Here is a 19424-nt window from a genome sequence, read left to right as displayed (position 1 = left end):
TAGTGATTAGGGCCAGCAGAGAGAGGCCTTTGCACAAAGTGGATGTTTCCATTATAGGACAGGCCAGAAAGTGATGTGTTGGTTGCTTTTTAACATCAAGCAGTGATTGTTCAATCAGAGAGAGGAGGCAGTTTGTGCTTAAAGAGGGGGTATATTGTGCCCTCAAATTATTAAACATGGAAGCAGAGTAAAAATGCTCAATGTTCAGACTTAATGTGCAGATTTTTAAGCCTCTACATTTTCACATGTTGTATAAATCTCTAATCTGTCTGTTAGCTTATCAAAATGGACCGTTCTAAAAAAACACAAGGGGCTCTAATTTCGTAGACCAGGCGCAGGCGCAGGCGCAGGCGCAGGCGCACCTGCCCTGTGCCATGCGCACAGGGCGTGACCGGCGCACTTTGCAAGTTTCCTGCAGTGCCAAGAGAGGCGCAGTCAAGGCGCACATGAGCGCAGAGCTGCGCGTCCACCCCTCCCTCTGCGCAAATGGCAGAGAGGGAGGAGAAAAGCCTTGAGTGGGTTTAACACAGCCAAGCGCTGTTTTTACCAATCAAATGAGCGCCTCTCCTCGCCTTTAAATGCCCTGCAGCCGAGGCGCAGCGTCTGATTGGTCTGAGTGATCCACAGCACTGCGGAGAGAGTGCTGGTAGCGGAGACGGTCAGAGCCGCTGTGCCTGCAGCAGGTCAATGGACAGCGGGGCGCATCGGAGGACACGACGGGCGTCACCTTGTGGGCCAGCTCCCGGGACAGATTTAATCTGTTCCTTTGTCATTAATAGGAGTACAAAATGAAGAGGCAGTTACACAGCTGGCTTATCCATTCAGAATACTTTTGATCCACCTGCACTCCTGGTTTGTCATCGCCAAGCAGAACCTTTGGTGATACACTGTATACTCTCCCAGTGTCTCCACCTCATCCTCCTTACAATAATGTACTCCATCTTTTTAGATCACGTTAAAAATAAAGACTTAAACAGAGAAATATGGGAAATCACGGGTAAATCCTGAGTGACACACATTTATTTTGTCTCTTTTTTCTTCGTCTTTTCTCTCCCTCTTTTCTTTCATGTGCGCCTGTCACCAAATTACAGCTGCGTGGGGTGCGCTCCACCTTGCGCCGAGGATAGACCAGGTTGGAGCTGGCGAGCTTTCAGCGCACTTTTTTGGCACAAAATTGTCACTGCGCCAACATGAATCTGCTGACACCTCCCCCTGGTGCGCCATCAACTCCCCCTGGCGCGCAGTCACACCCATCTCTGCACAGACGGTCTACCAAATTGTCAAATTGGCAGCGCACGGCGGTGCGCCGCACGAAATTAGCACTGCGCAGGCTGCGCCAGGCTTGCGCCCCCTGCGCTGCGCTACGAAATTAGAGCCCAAGATCTTCACGTGATTTCCTGAAATGACATCATCACATATTGTACTGCCGCCCACATGACCAGGACCCAGACAAGCTGTGGAAGATGAAATGAGGTATGAGAAGTGCAGGTCTTAAACAACAAAGTCTGCCCATAGCTCTGCCTCTGATATGCCTCAAATGGGCTGGCCAATCAGAGGAAAGGGGGTCTGTGGAGCAGGGAGCCTTAAAGGGGGAGCCTGCGGGCTTTTCCTAAAAAATAAAATGTCAACTTTAAAAGAATAATCCCGCTTAATCTTCTCCTATTGGCCTCTATGAATGTGTGTCAGTGTCTGTGTCTGCCTCAACTCCCTCCTCTGCCTGTAAATTGATGTTTCGTTTGTTTCGGGGCGTTTCTGGGAAGAGAGTAAGCATGGTTACCTCAGCCAATCACAGCCTGAGGTAACCACATGATGCATGTGACTTTAAGAATTGAAAATAGCAAGTGGAAGGAGCTAGCTTGAGCGGCTATGATAGTGGATGTAGCACTGAGGAAGAAAAATACCCAGTGATTAGCTTGTGCTAACATGCCAAGTCAGGTGCATGGCTCTCAAGTTTCTCCCATGTAGAAATGCAATGCTACAGGCTAGGCTAGGGAATGTGTTCATGTAGCTTCGGTTGGAGGCTGTGGGTGTGTGCTGCTGCTGGCACTGATCCAAGGAGGAGGGGCCCAGTTTGAACATTGTGTTTAATAACAAGTAACAAAAATTCCTGCACACCCTACCTTTAAACAGACAGCATCTACAACCAAGTGTTCAAACAGAAGCTGAAATAAGGGCTTATAAAACACCAGTATGACAAAAACAGGGACACACAAAGCTTCTAAAGGGGTACCAGAGGGACAGCATGAAGCTTTAAAAAGGAACAAAATCCTCTCTTTAAAGTCTGTTAATACACTCATTTTCTCTTCTAGCCAGGGCTATCTTACTACTTCCAGTTACAGATGTAAAAATCTATATCCATGTAAAGTTAAACCCATTACTTTACTGTATGTGGATCATTCACTGAACTAAATGAGGAAAATGTTTGTGATAACTGTTCTAAAAGTCAGAAAACACTCAAAAAGTCTAAAATGAGCTCCATTTCTTTGACATACCTTAACTCTGTGGGGTAAACAATATCCGCCAGCTGAGTGTGGCTACCATTAGCAGAGCTAGCATCACCAGCCTTGACTTTGGTTACTCTTTGATCCAGTCGAGCTTGTATTTGTCAGTTTAACCAGACTCAAGCTCATCTCCATGTAGAGCTCACCATCTGTGTATGTTCACCTCGGAGTGGGACAGGATTAAAGCACATCAACAGTAAGTGTTTAACAGAGCTAGAGCTCAGGCTGTTGGAGATATGGCTGAGCTACTGAACAGGCATTAAGATTAAAGTATGAACTATTTCAAATGAATAAGCATTAAAAATAGCATTTACAACTCACCTTTAGTGCTTCTCTGCCAATCTGTGACATTTAAACCATATAAGTGTTTGCAGCACGTCCTCTGAAATCTAGGAGCTGTTATTCTTTACAGGCATTAATAAGATGATAACAGGAAGCAATTATTAGTCTGAAGGTTGTTGACAGCCTCATCCAACTGCTTCAAAACAATGTGGTACAAAGCCATAACACAAAACTATACTGGATTAAACCTTCATACTGTAGTGGCTGGTGTGATTATGAGCATGCCATAGTGCATCGATGTGTCTATACTCACTAAGTGTTCACACACTTATGGGTAAATGTGATCTCTCTGGTCGTCAGATTACATGTTTTCAGTCTCACCAAGTGGACCAATCACAGGGAGTGTGGTAAGCGGTATTTCGTTGTGTAGTTGTGTTTGTGAGGAGGTGCACATCAGGCTATGTGCGCAGGCCATAGACTGTATAAAACATGGACGTAGTCTCCTCAACGTCACCCGTCTGTTCCTGAAACGGTAAATGAAGCACATCGGCTATAGCGGCCATATTGGTAGTGGCAAGGGCTTTGTGTACAGCTGTAGGGCACCTGTCGGTCATGTGACCCTGAGCTGTGCCTCTTATTGGGGGAGCTCTTAATATCCTCTGAATGGCTGAGTTAGAAAAAAATTAATCCCCCATTAAGTGTGTGCTGATAGTAAAAGTAGCGATTCAGACAGGAGACGTTTTTTGAACCAGACTGTGAATAGGTTAATTTCTGCTTTGAAAATGGCTTTCTTTGGCTTGGTGTGTATGTGACTTCCGCTACTTCCAGAGGCAGCCTTAAGCAGACTCTCAAGAAACAGCAGATTTTAGCACTTCAGCATTGTCTCATACTTAGACCGTAGGTTGCCGCTTGGCGCAGGCGTCACTGACCAACAGAGTAGGCTATGGCATAGATTTAGCACAAAAGCAGAGACCAGGATTGAAATTTACGGAAACGTGCTGTGATGGGTTACTAGCCATTTCACAAGATGCTAACATTTTAGCATTTAAGGCTTAAAATTGAGGACATATGCTGTGTTTAAGTCTAACCACCACCAACTAGCTACTTTGGGTCGTGACGATCACTTTCTTTCTCAAGAAGTATTCACAGGATGCTTTGATTTGGAAAAATGAGACAAAGTTGTAAACCAGGGCAATTTGTAGCAAGTAAAAGCAGGGATGTCCTGATATTAAATTTTCACTTCTGATACGATACCGATACTGCAGCATTGAGTATTGGCCGATACCGATATTAATCCGATACGATATCAGCATTAAACATGCATGCTTTTACTACTTATTCTGTAGTATGTCATGTTAGAAAAGGCGTGATTATGTGATATTATTTAAACAAAGAACAGTAGTCAGCAAGAGTAAGTATGAAGAAAAACTGACCCATTTATTATTAACCAATGGGTAACAGAAACAGCTTATATGGGAGTGCTTATATCGGAAATTTTAGATGCATTCCGATCCGATACTATGAGCTGGACCAATGAGCTGGACCAATGAGCTGGACCAATGAGCTGGACCTATGAGCTGGACCTATGAGCTGGACCAAAGCACTGCTTGCTCACATGAAAATATAATACATACATTTTCCAGTTTAGCTTACCAATTTTAAAACAGACTGCAGATACTACTGCAGATGCATATGTTGTGACACTGGTGGGATTTAAATGTTTGAGTGTCTGCACACAGCACAGAAAATGGACGTTTGACTACCTTAAATGCATGGAATAAAAGCCGCACAATGAATCTGTTAATGCACTGAATGACCTTAACTGGAAGACTAATGCACGTCTTCCATTAAACATGATGGAAGTGTTTCAGCTCTTCACTCCTGCTAGAGGATAACCCCCACTGCAGTACGGAGGCAGCTTAGTCCACCTGCATGCAGTCTCACTCTTTTGATCACAGGGGACATTCGTCGTATGGACAGGTAAAAAAAAAATGTGGCAGCATTGGATAAAACATGGATTAGTAGTTTTCTGACTACTGTTGCTATGAGACTCTGGATGTCAGACGCTGGGATTTGTAATAGCTCTTTAAGACCGACAGAGAAATGGGTCAGACCCACATCTGTTAATCTGAATGGGGCAGAAAGCATCATTCGAAAGGGTTTTTCTTGACCCTTATCCCCGACAGGATTGAGCACGATTTGGAAAACTCCCACTTCTGATTAAAAGGAGGATGCTGCTTCTCTGAATTTCTGTTTCATGTCTGAGTTTATGACTTAGTAAGAGAGAGTGGGGGAAATAAACTCTCTCAATGTGCACATCCTTTACATGATCTAATCCTGTGAAACTATGCAGTGGTTTGTGTTGAGCTGCAGGGTAAGTGGACAGTGATGCTCAGGGATTAACTGGGGAAAGCAGTCAGAGTTGAATCGAGTCAAATCGGGTTAAACACGCATTCAGTAAAGCAGAACAGCACATCCAGGTTTGTGAGGACGGTTGTTTGAGTCTTCTGTGGCTGCAAACAGGAAACACTGAGGATGACGTGGGCATGCTCAGGCTGAAAGTGATCGCTATCTTGAGCGGGATGGATCCAGTGCTTCATTTTCTGTATACCAGCGGTTCATTTGATTAAACAGGGAGCGGTTATCAGGGAACTGAGGTTAACAGTACTCACGTGGCGTTTTCCTCTGATGTTTCTCAGGGTGGGACTCTGAGATGTAACATATCAACATTTATGCATAACTCCAAAACTAAATCATTTTATAGAAACCACCCCTGAGGTTTTACATACACTAAATCAAGGCACTAAGATAAAAAGGGTTTTTGTTTTGGTGGCAGGCTTATCCATATAAAATGTGCTGTTACAAAATAACAAATAAAAAATAAATTAAAAAAAGCATTTTGGAGTCTACAGGAGCCAGCCCCAGGTGGACACTTGCAGTACTGACACCCCCACAGTGGCTTTAAAATATTTACATTTTTTTTTCTCTCAGTGGTGTTTCCAAAAGCTCTTATTTCAGCCTCTGTCTGAAACGTGTTGTTTTAGGTGCTGTCGTTTTAAGGGCACCTGCTCCACAAACCCCTTCACCCTGATTGGCCAGCCCTCCAGAGACCTAACTATGGGAAGACCTTGGTGTTTGATTCCCACACTTTTAACATGTTAAGAACCAGTGATGACCTCATCATGTCACAAAGTCTCGTGAAGATCTCGTCTTATTTTTCAAACTGAGTGTTTTCTGTTTTTGCTACCAAATTTCCCCCTGGGGTTAACAAAGTATTTGTGATTCCTGATTACATATGAATATGTAGAGGTTTTAAAATCTGCATCTTTCATATGAACATCCTGTATTAATACTTTATATCCTTGTTTAAAATATGGGAGAGCACATACCCCCTCTTTAAGCTGCTCTTGCTACTTGGTCTACTTTGAAATTTACACCTCTCTTTATAATTTCCTTTTCAATAAGATGTCTAATTTTCTGACCAGCCAAGTGGTGTAACGGCAGAGTCAGCAGAGCCTGTGAACAAACAATGTCACATTATTTAGCTGGGTGTGGCTAGCATTAGCAGATATAGCAACGCGAGCCTCCAGGCCTCCCTGCAGGCTACGATACCTCTGGTGTGTGTGTGTGTGTGTGTGTATCATAATGGGCTATGTCAACTCAACCAACCACAACCGACACACAGCTTCATCTCCATTTTCTGGATCAAAACGTCCAGCACTACAAAATGCCATGAGTCCCTGCCTGTTTACATGCAAATAGAAGCGCTCTGTGGCATTTGCCAGGAAGAGCACATCCCACAGATCCCGCTGTGCTGGTTAGACATGTTTGAATCAACATACAACCATTAAAGGTGACAACGGTGAACTGTTGCGTTGACTGAAAGCACTCATCCCAAGTTAAACAAATACTCCAACTGTGGTCTGGTGGAGGTTATCATTTATGTTTAACTTGGCACAAACATATTCATACATGAAGTCTGGACGGTCTAAATCATTTTCCTCCTCTGAAAAAAAAACCTGCTGGTTTCCTCTTTCTGAATCAGTAGACGTCCAAAGAGCCTGAAGCTGCACTGACACCAAAAACTGGACTGATGTTGAACAAAGGAAGGCTATTTTGAGAAATCAGTGCAACTTTTTCCTTTAACAGGAAAACGCTGAGAACCTGAAAGCCTTAAACATGATACCAGAAAATGCTAAGTCATGACAGTGGGATTTACATTGTTATGATGTGTAAGATTCCAGCCTTTGAGGATGAGTATGTGCCCCTGCAGGTACTATGATGTAATAGCTTATTAGATATGCATACTGTAGCACTGAGTTCTTATTAATATGAATATTCAGGGCTCAAAGTCACTCTGGAAAGTGACTCCTAAAAACAGATGCATCATTTATGCTTTAATGGAGCAGCCATTTTACAGTGATAGCTTTATGGTGAGATCAGACTGGAGAACAGCTGCACACCGGGCGTAAACACGAAACAAAAGCATGCTCATTTTCTTTATGAAATGCTCACCAAGCAAATCTGCAACTGCATCATTTTTAGCACATTCTGTGACAGAGTAAGATTTGAAATGCTGAAGGCACAAATGTCTGCAAGAGGTGATATCACATCACGAAGTGAAAGGGCATGACCTGATGTAGAAAAACATATTTTTGGGATTACAGACGTTTTTGTGTGACAGGTTCAGCAACCTAATTTTAATGCTTCACCGTCACTTCATGTCACTGTCTGCAGGTGAAAGTACAAACACACATAACATGAGATTTTGAGCGATAGTTTGGTGTGCAGAAATATTTACTGAAAAGAAGTTCTTAAGGCTCTGAAGAAACACACATCAGCTAAGGCAGCTACTAAAAAATGTATGAACTAAAACATGGGACGATAACAACTCCTTACAGAACCATTTTTGGTTCATGTGTTTAAAAAAAAAAATCTGCCTCTCTGGCTGCAAAATTTGCAGACAACCCCACATGACATCCCTCTGGACTACACATACAAATGTTGAGACGCTTTCCTGTATGTACTTCACTTTCATCTTCCAGGAACAGTAGTAAAAAAGGGAGAGCGTCAGCAGCAGTCCATCACGAATCCTCTCTGCTGGCACCGGTTCAGGAGAGCCTCCTGAGGACGGGTGCGGTGTCGTGTCCTAAGATGCTGGTTATTTGGTTCAGTTGCCACCGGGGCGGTTGCCATGTCTGCAGTGGCGAGGGATTCCCCTGAAACGATGGGCGAGGCAGCAGACACACCCCGCTGCCCAGTGCTGCAGAGAGACTGGCTGGGTGAGGGGCAGCTCTCACTCTGACTCGGCAGAAAATGGGAAGGGGTGGAGCTGGGCCCCCTTCTGACAGAACCACTACAGCCTGGTCCTGAAGAGCGGTGCAAAGCGTGGCCCTTACAACACGCTCACGGGCTACTCGCTGACTCTTGGACTTGAGGATGATGCAGGAAAAATAGCTTCTACTAATATTTGTTTTATCTTTGATTAAACATGAAGGCTAGCCTGCACAGATGGCTCAGGGTAGCTGCTACCTCAGCAATGAAAGCAAACAGACTCCAGAGAGCACTTGGAAATAAAAAAATAAATTAATCCAGGCTCTTCTTGGAGGAAAGATGGAGACGAGAGGGGAATTTAATTCAAGATCTGCTACAGAAAACCTTCAATCAGCACAGAAAGGTCATTATTATTCATCCCTGACACTAAACAAAGGTTTACGAAGGCCTGACTCTCCTCCATTTCCTCCTCAGTGCACAACATTTCCCCTGTCACTCCATCCATGCCTCTATCATCTTATTGTCCACACAGTGCCCCCACAGAGAGATGCAGCCTTTGTGGAGCTGTGATAAAACGCTGCCTATGAAATGGTGCACTACGGGTGGGCCTGTGCTGCATCTTGGCAGATGCTGCGGCACGCCTCTGTGTGGGAACCTGCTGGAGGAGGTCGAGGACGCAGGGATGCGGCTGCTCCACACAGCACCGATTAACACACACGCTCCTTCACAACACACATTGCACGCACGGTTCCGAGAAAAAAAAAAAAAACATCGAGTCATTTTTGCTGCAATATGACATCCAGAGAGCTTTCTGGAAAGCTGTCCGTCCACCAACACCCACGTCTGAATGAAAGGTGAGCGCTTGGTAGGTTTTTGTGCGCTGCTTCTGCGCAAATCGATCAACCTTCAACCAACATTGCTCTCCGTCAATGCGCCAAATGTGGAGCAATAAGGAGGACGCTGCCTGGTTTGCAGCATCAGGATGGAGAAAAGTGGTTTTCCTCGGTGGATCAACGCTGCTGAGCATCATGTAAACCGGAACCATCAGCTCAGCCTGCGATCCTGCTCTCCTCACCATGGTACCACCTAGCCGTCCTCTGCTCCGCCACTATGCGCATCTTTCGATGACATTACCCTGATTCTCCCTCATTTTTACAGCACATGGGATCAAAAAAGGCGCTAACATGTCCTCTTATCGCTTTTTATGGTTTTATCCCCCTCTGTTCTTTCACAATAAGGCAGCCCGGTCGTTTGTAACTGAGCCTATCGAAAGGCACCGCCCCAAGATCAAACAGTCCGCAATTCAGACAACCACAATCCACCGCAGCACACCGCCACCCAAACCCCATCATTTACTCTAAATAAATGATTTAACTGCACCTCTTCGTGTGAAAACGGCTGAATTATCTCCAGAATGCCAGGAAACCAACGTGTGTTGCGTAAAGTAGGCTTTACGGGCCTCGCAGTCCTGTTCTCAATGATGTTGCTCAAACTGTATAATAACAGCCCTTAAAACAGGTCTTATTCAGCTCGTCCTTATCAATGAAGTCTTTAATTAGAAGTTTAATACACCATTTTTGTCTGGCTTATCCGTTTAAGTGGAAATGTACGTTAACACAGGAGCACCCTCCCCGTCTGCGTAACACTGCCCGTAATGCTATGTTAGCTTAGCGTTTCATATTAGTCACACTGAAGCCTGTGGAGATGAGGAAATACAGGAGAAACGTGTTTTCAGGGAGGGAGAAAGGTGGCTCCGGAGGAAGCCTACTCACCAATTTCATGGAAGTTGCCATATCATCGTACCTCTCCGCCTGCTCGGCCAGCCTGGCTTTCTGCACCAGTTGCTCGCGATCTACCATTTTCAGGAGTGTGTGTGTTGCTGTCCGGTGCGCTTCGGAGCTCAAAGGGTTGAAATATGAATGTTTTAAATGCAGAGTAAAGGGTACCGGGTGCTCTCTCTGCAGCTGCTGCCTGCTGTCTGTGTGCCTGCCGACGGGACACCCCTCCCCCTCCGAGCACTTTCCCTGCGATTGTGTCACCACCCAAAAAGGCGTGTCCTCAGCGAGTGATGTAACAGCCAGGCAGTCCAGGGAATGACAGCACACACACTATTGCTCTGCACAGGGGCAATCTACAGGGTTTTTTTTATGCCTCCAGAAAATGAGGTGATTTTATCCCCCTTTGATTATAAACTCTAAATAATTGACCAGAGAGGGACAACACGCAGAATTCAGAGCTTGTGTCGTTACTAAAGTAAAAAGCCCTGCACTGTAAACACTAAAAAGCAGGTGTGTATTTTTTTTTTTTTTTTTTTTTTTTTTTTTTTTTGTGAAATGTCTTATTAGACTTTGGATCAATGTCTTTTTTAATATACATTTATTTATGTTGCAAAATTGGAGTCTCCAATCCCCTGGAGAGGGTTTTCCTAACTCCCATTAGGAAAAGATAGAAGATCAGATATTGCAGTGTGAAGTGGAATGCTAAATGCTAATTGCTAAAAGCTTATTGTCCTCAGAAATTTCCAAAAAGAAACTGTCATCACATTTTATTCATGAATTGTTACCTCTTTGTATGTTTATATTTATGATTTTACTATTTCTGCCCATCTTTACTTGTTTCTTTTTCCTTTCATGTTCATGTTCCAAATAAAGTTTTCCTTTCTTTCTTTTCAAAATCAATTTCATCAACAGATTATACATTGGAGAGATGACTCAAGTTACATGTCTTGAAAAAGGTGAGCCTGGAGGCATCTTGACCTCTCCTGACACCCTCCTTATTTATCATCAGATCTTGCGTGGGATGGGTACCGAATTAGGTGCTGACCCAATTCTGTCAAAAGTACCGGGTACCAATTCACTCAAAACTGTAAGGTACCTAAGGCATCCTCATGACTGTGAGAGAGTTGAATAGTAGGCCATTTTCCACGCTGGACATGAACACAGGATTGCAAAGTTACATATTAAAGAATAAATATGTTAAATTGGAAATTGTTTATATTCTATTAGAAAACAAATTGATATTTTTACCACATAAACATAAAAAAGTACCGGAAATTGGTACTGATGAGTATCGGTACCAATTGCCAGGTACTGGGCATCATTACCGTATCGTTTCAAATGTAAGGCAAGGCAAGGCAAGGCAAGTTTATTTGTAGAGCACAATTCATACACAAGGCAATTCAAAGTGCTTCACAGCTAACATAAAATAAAATCACAATAGGCAGAATAAAATCATTGCATAAAATCATATCATAAAATGTTAAAAATGATTAATTAAATTAAAAGAGGAGAGTGCAGATAAAATACTTTCAGTTGCTGTATGCTGAGCTAAACAGAACTTTTTTCAGCCGGGCTTTGAACATTGTCAGAGTCGAGGCCTGTCTCACATCTTCTGGAAGACTGTTCCAGATTTTGGGGGCATAAAACTGGAATGAAGCCTCACCGTGTTTAGTCCTGACTAAGAAAGGACTAAACACTAAGTCTTACTAGTAAGAGATACCCATCCCTATGTGCAAAAAAAGAAAAAGGGGGAAAAAATGTGATCCATACCCACCTGATAAGTTTAGGAAAAAATGGCTTAAATCAAGATACTAAACAACAACAATAACGCCTGAGGCAGACCCAGACGTTCCTTTCCCCAGCAAAGCTTTGCAGCTCCTCCTGGGGAATCCTGAGGTGGAACACATAATCCCTCCAAAGAGCTCTGGGTCTACCCCAGGGCCTCCTCCCAGTAGGACGTACCTGAAACTCCTCCGTAGGGACGCCTCCTGTAGGCGTTCTTGTCAAATACCCAAACCACCTCACCCAACTCCTTTTGTTCTGCAGGAGTCGAAGCTCTTCTCTGGAATTTTTGGTTGGGCTGCATGTCTGAACACAGCTGACTCGCCCTTAATTTACCCAGAATTCACCTGCCAGCTTCCTGATAGAGGTCGGCTGTGCTGCTGCAAGAAGGAAGGTGAAGAAGCAGGAAAGGGTGATTGTATTTGTTATATGCAACTTGATAGCACCTCAGAAAATATTTTTGGAATTCCCCTCATGTTTTTGATTTCATGTGCTGCGCCATCTTCCTGTTACGCAGAAAATTCTACCTTGCAACTTTAGCTGAGTATTGTTTATTGGTCAGCTGTCAGTAACAGTTGATGACAGCTGATATTAGGGTTATGTCTCTGTGGCAGTAATACAGTATATTACACAGAGGCGGTGTCACAGCATTATGTGACAGCTAGAAGACATAATGAGGGAGGAACAGGGGTCGTTAAGAGCAGCTGGTTTCCACCCAGGGACCAAGCAGCATCCTCCAGCCTTGAGCACTAAAGATGATGAGTAAGTGCTAAAAGCTGTTTGTTGAGTGTGTGCTTGAGGCTGGCTCCAGACATATTAAAACTATGCACACACTGATTCAGAACAGACAATCTTCACAGCAGAAATAAATGTATTCATATTTCAGAAAATGACTTTGGTCTGAACAACTTTTTGGACGATTTAAGGATTACAAGTTACCCAGTCAGAGGTACAGTTCATGTGGCTGACGACCGCACACCCTGTAGCCGTTAGTGAGGAGGCTTGGGATACGGTTACACAGGCCATTTGTACCCAGCAATGCTTGAGTACGATTGCCCCCCTGTCCGAGGGCTGTTCCCTGCTAGCTAGTACGGCTTGTGGTCACCCTGGTCCAGTATGAGCCACTTACATGGTAAGATGACACATGACCCGCCTACAGGGCCTTCATCATGAAGCATCTGTTTACAAAAAGCCATGTCTCATCAGAGTCAGTACAAAGGAGAGCACAGAGAACATGGCTATGTTGAGTGACTTTTTGGCTCATGTTCAGTTGTTTTGGTTTGACACAGCCTTCTAATGCCACAGCCACACCGGACGCATATTCGCAAAGATGTGTGTCAATATTACATATAAAGTCAATACAAAGACGGGTTTGGACGCAGATTTGCCCCAGACTGGGCAGTGGACGCATTTGGCGCGGCGCGTATGTAGCATCCGGCGCATTGGGGGCGTCAAACGCCTCTACGCTTGAACTTTCGACACATATTCCCGCGAGGCTGTGCCGCGGCAGCCAATCAGCAATGACGTGTGACGCTACGGCCACCTGCTACGGCTCCATCCCTGCCGAAGGATGGAGGAGTTAATTTGTGCGGTGTGTCATCATCCAGAGTTATATGATACGACGTGTGTGCTCGACAGAGACCGGGAAAAAAGGAGCAGGCTTGGGCGAAAGTCGCTGAGGTAAATGTCTGTAAATATTTATTTCCAGCTGGATTTGCCTGCTTGGGTCATCACTGAGTCCGACTGTGTTTTCCTCAGTGGAGTTTTGTCGTAAAAGATGGAAGAGCCTCAGGGACAGGTGTACCTGAAAGAGAGAAGGAAGGAGCAGGAAAAAAGGTGCGGGGCGGCAGCAGAGCCAGGGAAAAGATGGAAGTTCGCTGCGGTCCTCTCTTTCCTCGACCTCTTCATTATCCCTTTGGAGAGCTCCGGGAACATGGGTCGGGGGTCGAGGATGAGGTCGCAGGGAACGGCCAGGCAGGGCCAGTGGAGATGGATTACCAGAGAGAGGCAGCAGGCCCCTCAGGGATTGACTGTAGAGGTTTGTAGGGCTCTAATTTCATGGCGGAGTGCAGGGGGCGCAAGCCTGGCGCACCCTGTGCAGTGTTAATTTGGTGCTGCGCATCGCCGCGCGCTGCCAATTTGACAATTTGGTAGACCGTTTGTGCAGAGATGGGTGTGACTGCGCGCCAGGGGGAGTTGACGGCGCACCAGGGGGAGGTGTCAGCAGATTCATGTTGGCTCAGTGACAATTTCGTGCCAAAAAAGTGCGCTGAAAGCTCGCCAGCCCCAACCTGGTCTGTAATCTCGCATGCTCTTGCATGCTCTCGCATGCTCTTGCATGCTCTTGCATGCTCTTTGTCTTGTGCTGCTCTCCAAGTTCCCAAAAGCAAGTGAAAGTCAAGCCAAGCTTCATCCTCTTAAGGGAAAAAGCTTTATCTGCTTGGAATTCGTTTTACTTTTGTTGTAGTTTTCTTTCTTCTTCTTTTTCCGTGCTACGTCCGCTATCATAGCTGCTCTGATTAGCTTTTTCCACTTGCTTATCAGCACACAGTCATGTCTACACTCTGCTCAGAAACATCTTGAAACATCCAAAACATCGGCATACAGGCAGAGGTGAGGGTTCGAAGCAGACACAGACACTGACACACACGAATAGAGGCCTAGAAGTGACGTTTGAGCAGGATTATTCCTGTAAAAGTTGACATTTTACTATTTAGGAAAATCTTGAGTCTACCTTTGATGAATCAGAATTAGTTTACGAGTTTGCATTATTAGAGATACAAGCTAAAGATACACAGTACAGGCGAGCTCTAAAACTCTGCTCCAGAGACCAACAGGTGACGTCAGTGAGACTGGGTTATGTATTATCCAGTCTGTGTCAGATACCAGTGATGTAATGTCAAGTACAGGAACCCAGCCTGAGGTAAAGAGAAAAATATGGACTTTGGCACAAGACTTTGGCAAGAATAATGTTATTTATTTTACATTTAATTATGGTGAGAATAAGTTTACAGGGTAGTAAGCTCAGTTTACCTCATGTACCCTTTATGTAACCCTGTGTGTAGCTCTGTAGCTTTAAAGCATACAGTGAAACGCAGTCATTACATGATTTATGGCAGCCTCTGATTTACAACCTTTGAGTCATATCCACTGAGCTGATAAACACAAGACACACCTGAGACCATAAAGGACTTCATGTTTGACACCATTGTAACATTGTTTCTTTGCAGAGGAGAAGCTTCACAGCACTTTACAGCAACAGTTTAGAAACAATAATCAAATCTTTCCAGTGAAAAAAAGTCATCTAAACATTAAAAGGAGTTTTAAAACGTCATATCTCATTCTGATTTTTCCAAAGAGCTGGTTTTGTTGCCGTGGCCCAACATAATATCCACGCATCTGTCATTTTCTCATATTCCTGGTGAATGTAGTTATGATCGAGGCTCATAACTCTGATCCGCTGAGTCATCCTATCATGAGTCATCAAACACAGCGGCTTCTGCAGGACGCTCTGCATGTAGACACGAGAAGTCTCTGAAATCCATCAATCAGCCTCAACTTTGCGCCTGAGCCTGTCAGGCCAGGAAGGTGAAGGCTTAATGAGCTTTTTTAATTTCCTGTTTATCAAATCCACATCACAGACTTCAGCAAACCCATCTATGAGTCATCACGCCATCTCACTGAGGATAGTATGTTACGTTTCATCTTTCACTGGGCTGTTCTGAGATGCAGAGATAGTCTTGAAGCTTGATCTGATTTAAAAAGACTTCATTTCCTTCCCACCTCCAACAGTTTAAAAAGCACTCATCAGACACAGTGGGTAAACAGTGTAACGTGTATTTAGGAGCTGACTAACTATTAATCTTTTGATCCCAATTAATTATAAAATGATGAAAAATACCGCATGGTTTTGACTTTTAGATTTATTCTTCCAAGAAATGCTGCGCTGCTTCACCTGTGCCACCTGAAACCATGACTCAGAGGAGAGAAACAGCTTCTTGGTGTTTCATTAACAATTCTGTGGTGATTCACACACTCCATGATAGAGCTGGGTCGACTTTTATGGTGCTGTTTCCGGCTAAAGGTACTTTGGGGATTTCTTAATTGTGTTTTGTGGTGCAAAGTGCACATTGATTTGATTTTTTTTTACGGAAAGATCAGGAAGCTTTTTATTCATTTAATGATTTTTTTTCTTTTTGTGAAAAGAGCCATAACAAATTGTACACTGTTGCAGTGGGACAAATTGTATTTAGTTAGCCACTGATTTTGCAAGTTTACCGCTTAGAAAGATTGGAGAGGTCTGTAATTTTCATCAGAGGTACACTTCAACTAAGAGGGACTTAATGAGGAAAAAATCCAGGAAATCACATCGCAGGATTTTGCAAGAATTCATGAGTAAATTATGTTAGAAAATCAGTCTTTGGTCTCCCACAAACAAGCAAGATTTCTGGCTGTCACAGACCTGTAACTTATTCTTTGAGGCCATGTCCACACATAGCTGGTATTTTCACAAACCAATACCCCCCCCCTCGTTTTTGACACAACTTCTGTCCGTACGCAGTGGGCAAATCCGTTGATAAGTGCCACTCGTGGCGTGCCAAACCCAAATTTTGCAGTGTTTTTCAGACATAAAACTCGTACCAGCCAATCAGAATGATCTCCCATCACTTAGCTGTGACGTTTGCAAACCCAAAACTCTGTTTACTGATTAGATTCATCTTGTCTTCTTAGAAACATAAGTGTTTTAGTGTTCTTTTTAAAGACAAAAAGGTATTGTTTACCTTGACATGTTTCGACGGAACTCTGCCGTCTTCCTCAGAAGCTGTCATCCTGACAGCTGTGGTGTGTGTTTTTATCAGCTGTTTCCTGTAGTAGTTGGCGGGACAGATTGATCACGTGATCTGTCCCGCCAGCTACCCCCCCCCCCCCCCCCCCCCCCCCCCCCCCCATGTTGCCTGACGGCCTCTGGAGAAGTGTGTCCCAGGTGTGTGAGAGCTGGAAGGCTCCTTCATCCCTGTTGATGGTGTGTCCGTGCCCCGTTTCCTGATCTCTATTGACTCTTTTATCCATCTTTGGTATTTGTTGCTTTCTGATCTGTTCATTCTTGATTTGTCCTAGTCCATTATGTGGTTTTCACGTTTGCAGTGGTCTGATATTGTCGATTTTAAGTTTTCCTGATTTGCGTTTTCCTTGTCTGCCCCGGTGAGACCTGTCGCTGTTTGTTTTTCGCACTCTTTCTGGTGTTCTTTTCTTCTTGTGCTAAATGTTCTCCCCGTCTCCCCAATGTATGATTTATTGCATGTTTTGCATGGTATGTTGTATATGACATTACCATTTATTGTGCGGGTGTATTCTGTCCTTGGGGTGTACGAGTAACTGTCTGAGTTTTGTGTGAGGTTTGACGAAACATAACATTGAAACAATCGTCAAACCTTACACAAAACTCAGACAGTTACTCGTACACCCCAAGGACAATAAATAAAGGTAAACCATACCTTTTTGTCTTTAAAAAAGAACACTAAAACACCAAAACTCTGTTTACCGTCTACACAAAACCATGAAACCAGAGTTTTCCAAAATCTTCTCTTTGGCCAGAGTTTCCAGAAAACATTGTTTTTAGTGACTTGACGCTGCGGTTTAATGTGAATAACAGGCGTAAACGTATAAAAATATGTATGGTTTACTAAATACCTGGCTACCTGTGGACATGGCCTGAGAAGCTCTTCTGTCCTGCACTCGGTACCTGTATTAATTAATGGCGCCTGCTTGAACTCATTATCTGTATTAAAGACACCTGTCCCCAGCCTTAAACAGTCAGGCCATGTCCGCGCGAAGTTGGGTATTTGGAAAACCTTTGCTGTGGGTCTATGAACGACCGGTTCAGCCCAACGACGGCTGGTGCTGCAGGTCTGTCTTCGGACGGCTCTGCCCGACAACGGCCGCCGCTGTTGGGGTGGGGTGGGGTTGGGGGGGTGCTGTCACTGGTCAGACCAGCCGTCAGCCAACTGACAGCACAGGCCCAGATGGCTGTGCTGGCACACGGAGGCAGCAGCCCACCGTTAAACCTCCTGTGCTCCCGATGAGTGGTAGCCATGTTTGACCTTTTCAGGGTACCAACAATGAAACGCCCTCTCCACTTTTCAGGGCGTTCCTTTTCCGGTCTTGTCTTCAAAGGGGGAATAATTCAGTGTGACACAAAAACTGAGTTTTTAAAAAGCAAAAGTTTATTTGACAGTGTGATTTCACTCCAGTTTGGCTGAGGGATCAAAACCTGAGTCTCATTCACAGAGGCAACAGTCTGTGAAGTGGATGCTCTGAGTTTGATGTTTGACTCTGTGCCTTGTACCATTTCTCTGTTTATTTTCTACCTCTGCTCACAGCACTGTCCTCTAGATGAAGGTACGAGAGCCCTCCAAAATAATCTGTTGCCAGCCTTCACCGAAAGCTTCCAGGACACCCACCGCTTTATGCCTTCAGCTGTTTCCCCTCATCCCAAACGCTTCTTTTCTGTCACACTCAAATCTACAGCTTACTGACTTTCCCAACAACCTGCTCACCTTCATCATATTGATACTCTCACTTTATTTATATACACCTCACCATTTTCTTTCAATTTTCACCCTAATTTCCTTTTTTTCTCTCCTTTGATTGCTGAAAAGGATGGATGACATGACAGCTATAAAAAGTGAGGCCAACACATGTGAAGGTCCACCCTTCCAGTGGCTGTAGAGCCCACCTTTTCTGTGTTAAAGGATAAGTTCGGTTTATACAGCTTTTACATTGTTTATAGAATGAAGTAGAACAAAATACTCACCCTGAAGGCTTTCCTGATACAAGCATTGTTTTGGGAGATATTTAGATCCAAAATCGTGCAGCGGACGTCCGTATAATGGGATCCATCAGGGCATAGACAGTGCCGCTCCTAAAACTGCATTAATCGTCCAAAAACTCATGTTTTTTACCAATATTCCATCATGGTCTGCTCCGGGTTGGTCCTCTGCTGCAGTCTGTGTCACTCCAGACGGTGCTGTGTGGCTGTACTGACCCCTGAACTGACAAAGACTTTGTTCACATTTGCCCCTCCGCGCATTCGCAGTACTCTCTGGAGAGCTGACTCCTTTCTTCGAGGGGCAAATGTGAACAAAGTCTTTGTCGGTTCAGAGGTCATTACAGCCACACAGCGCTGTCTTGAGTGACACAGACTGCAGCAGAGGACTAACCCTGAGCGGACCATGATGGAATATTGGTGAAAAACACGAGTTTTTGGACAATTAATGCAGTTTTAGGAGCAGCACTGTCTGTGCCCCGATGGATCCCATTATGCGGACGTCCGCTGCACGATTCTGGATCTAAATATCTCCCGAAGCACTGCTTGGATCAGGAATACCTTCTGGGTGGGTATTTTGTTCTACTTATTCTATAAACAATGTAAAAGCTGTATAAACCAAACTTATCCTTTAACAGTTGGGATGTGTTCAATCAAAAAAGGAAGAGGACAAGGTGTCTGTCATCGTCATTCTTTGTCTACATGCTGATTTATTTCCAAGTGTTTGTTTTGATGCAAGCTCTCACACCAATGACCTATCTGATGCTGTGAAATAAGGTGTTGATGCCACTGCGGACTGTGCAAAGAGGAATATTGCAGTGCTAGCTGTAGATCAAACATGTTTTTTGTTGCAGACTCCATGTTGGATCTTGCCTGTCTAGGCAACAATACACACAATTCATCTTTTAACATACAACTGTCTGCCTGTATTGTCTGTGGCTCTTTTTGTCTTGACAAATGAAGGCAACTGGCTTGCAATGG

The 19424-nt window shown here is 44.3% G+C and overlaps 1 protein-coding gene across 1 annotated transcript in view; it reads right to left on the bottom strand.

The window, feature by feature from the left end:
* The window catches only part of ywhag1 (3-monooxygenase/tryptophan 5-monooxygenase activation protein, gamma polypeptide 1), a 29635-nt gene extending 19557 nt beyond the window's left edge, over window positions 1-10078 (bottom strand). The window contains exon 1 of the mRNA XM_074671833.1: window positions 9830-10078. Coding sequence (XP_074527934.1) covers window positions 9830-9916 — 87 coding nt within the window. The 5' untranslated portion in view covers window positions 9917-10078. The remainder of the gene's footprint in view (window positions 1-9829) is intronic.
* Window positions 10079-19424: the final 9346 nt, after the last annotated feature.

This window comes from Halichoeres trimaculatus, unplaced genomic scaffold (assembly GCF_033239565.1).
Source record: "Halichoeres trimaculatus isolate MK-OKI-2021-1 unplaced genomic scaffold, fHalTri1.1 fHalTri1_scaffold_6, whole genome shotgun sequence".
In the NCBI taxonomy this organism is placed as follows: domain Eukaryota; kingdom Metazoa; phylum Chordata; class Actinopteri; order Labriformes; family Labridae; genus Halichoeres; species Halichoeres trimaculatus.
Note: the sequence above shows the minus strand (reverse complement) of the source record. Positions and strands in the feature narration are given on the sequence as shown.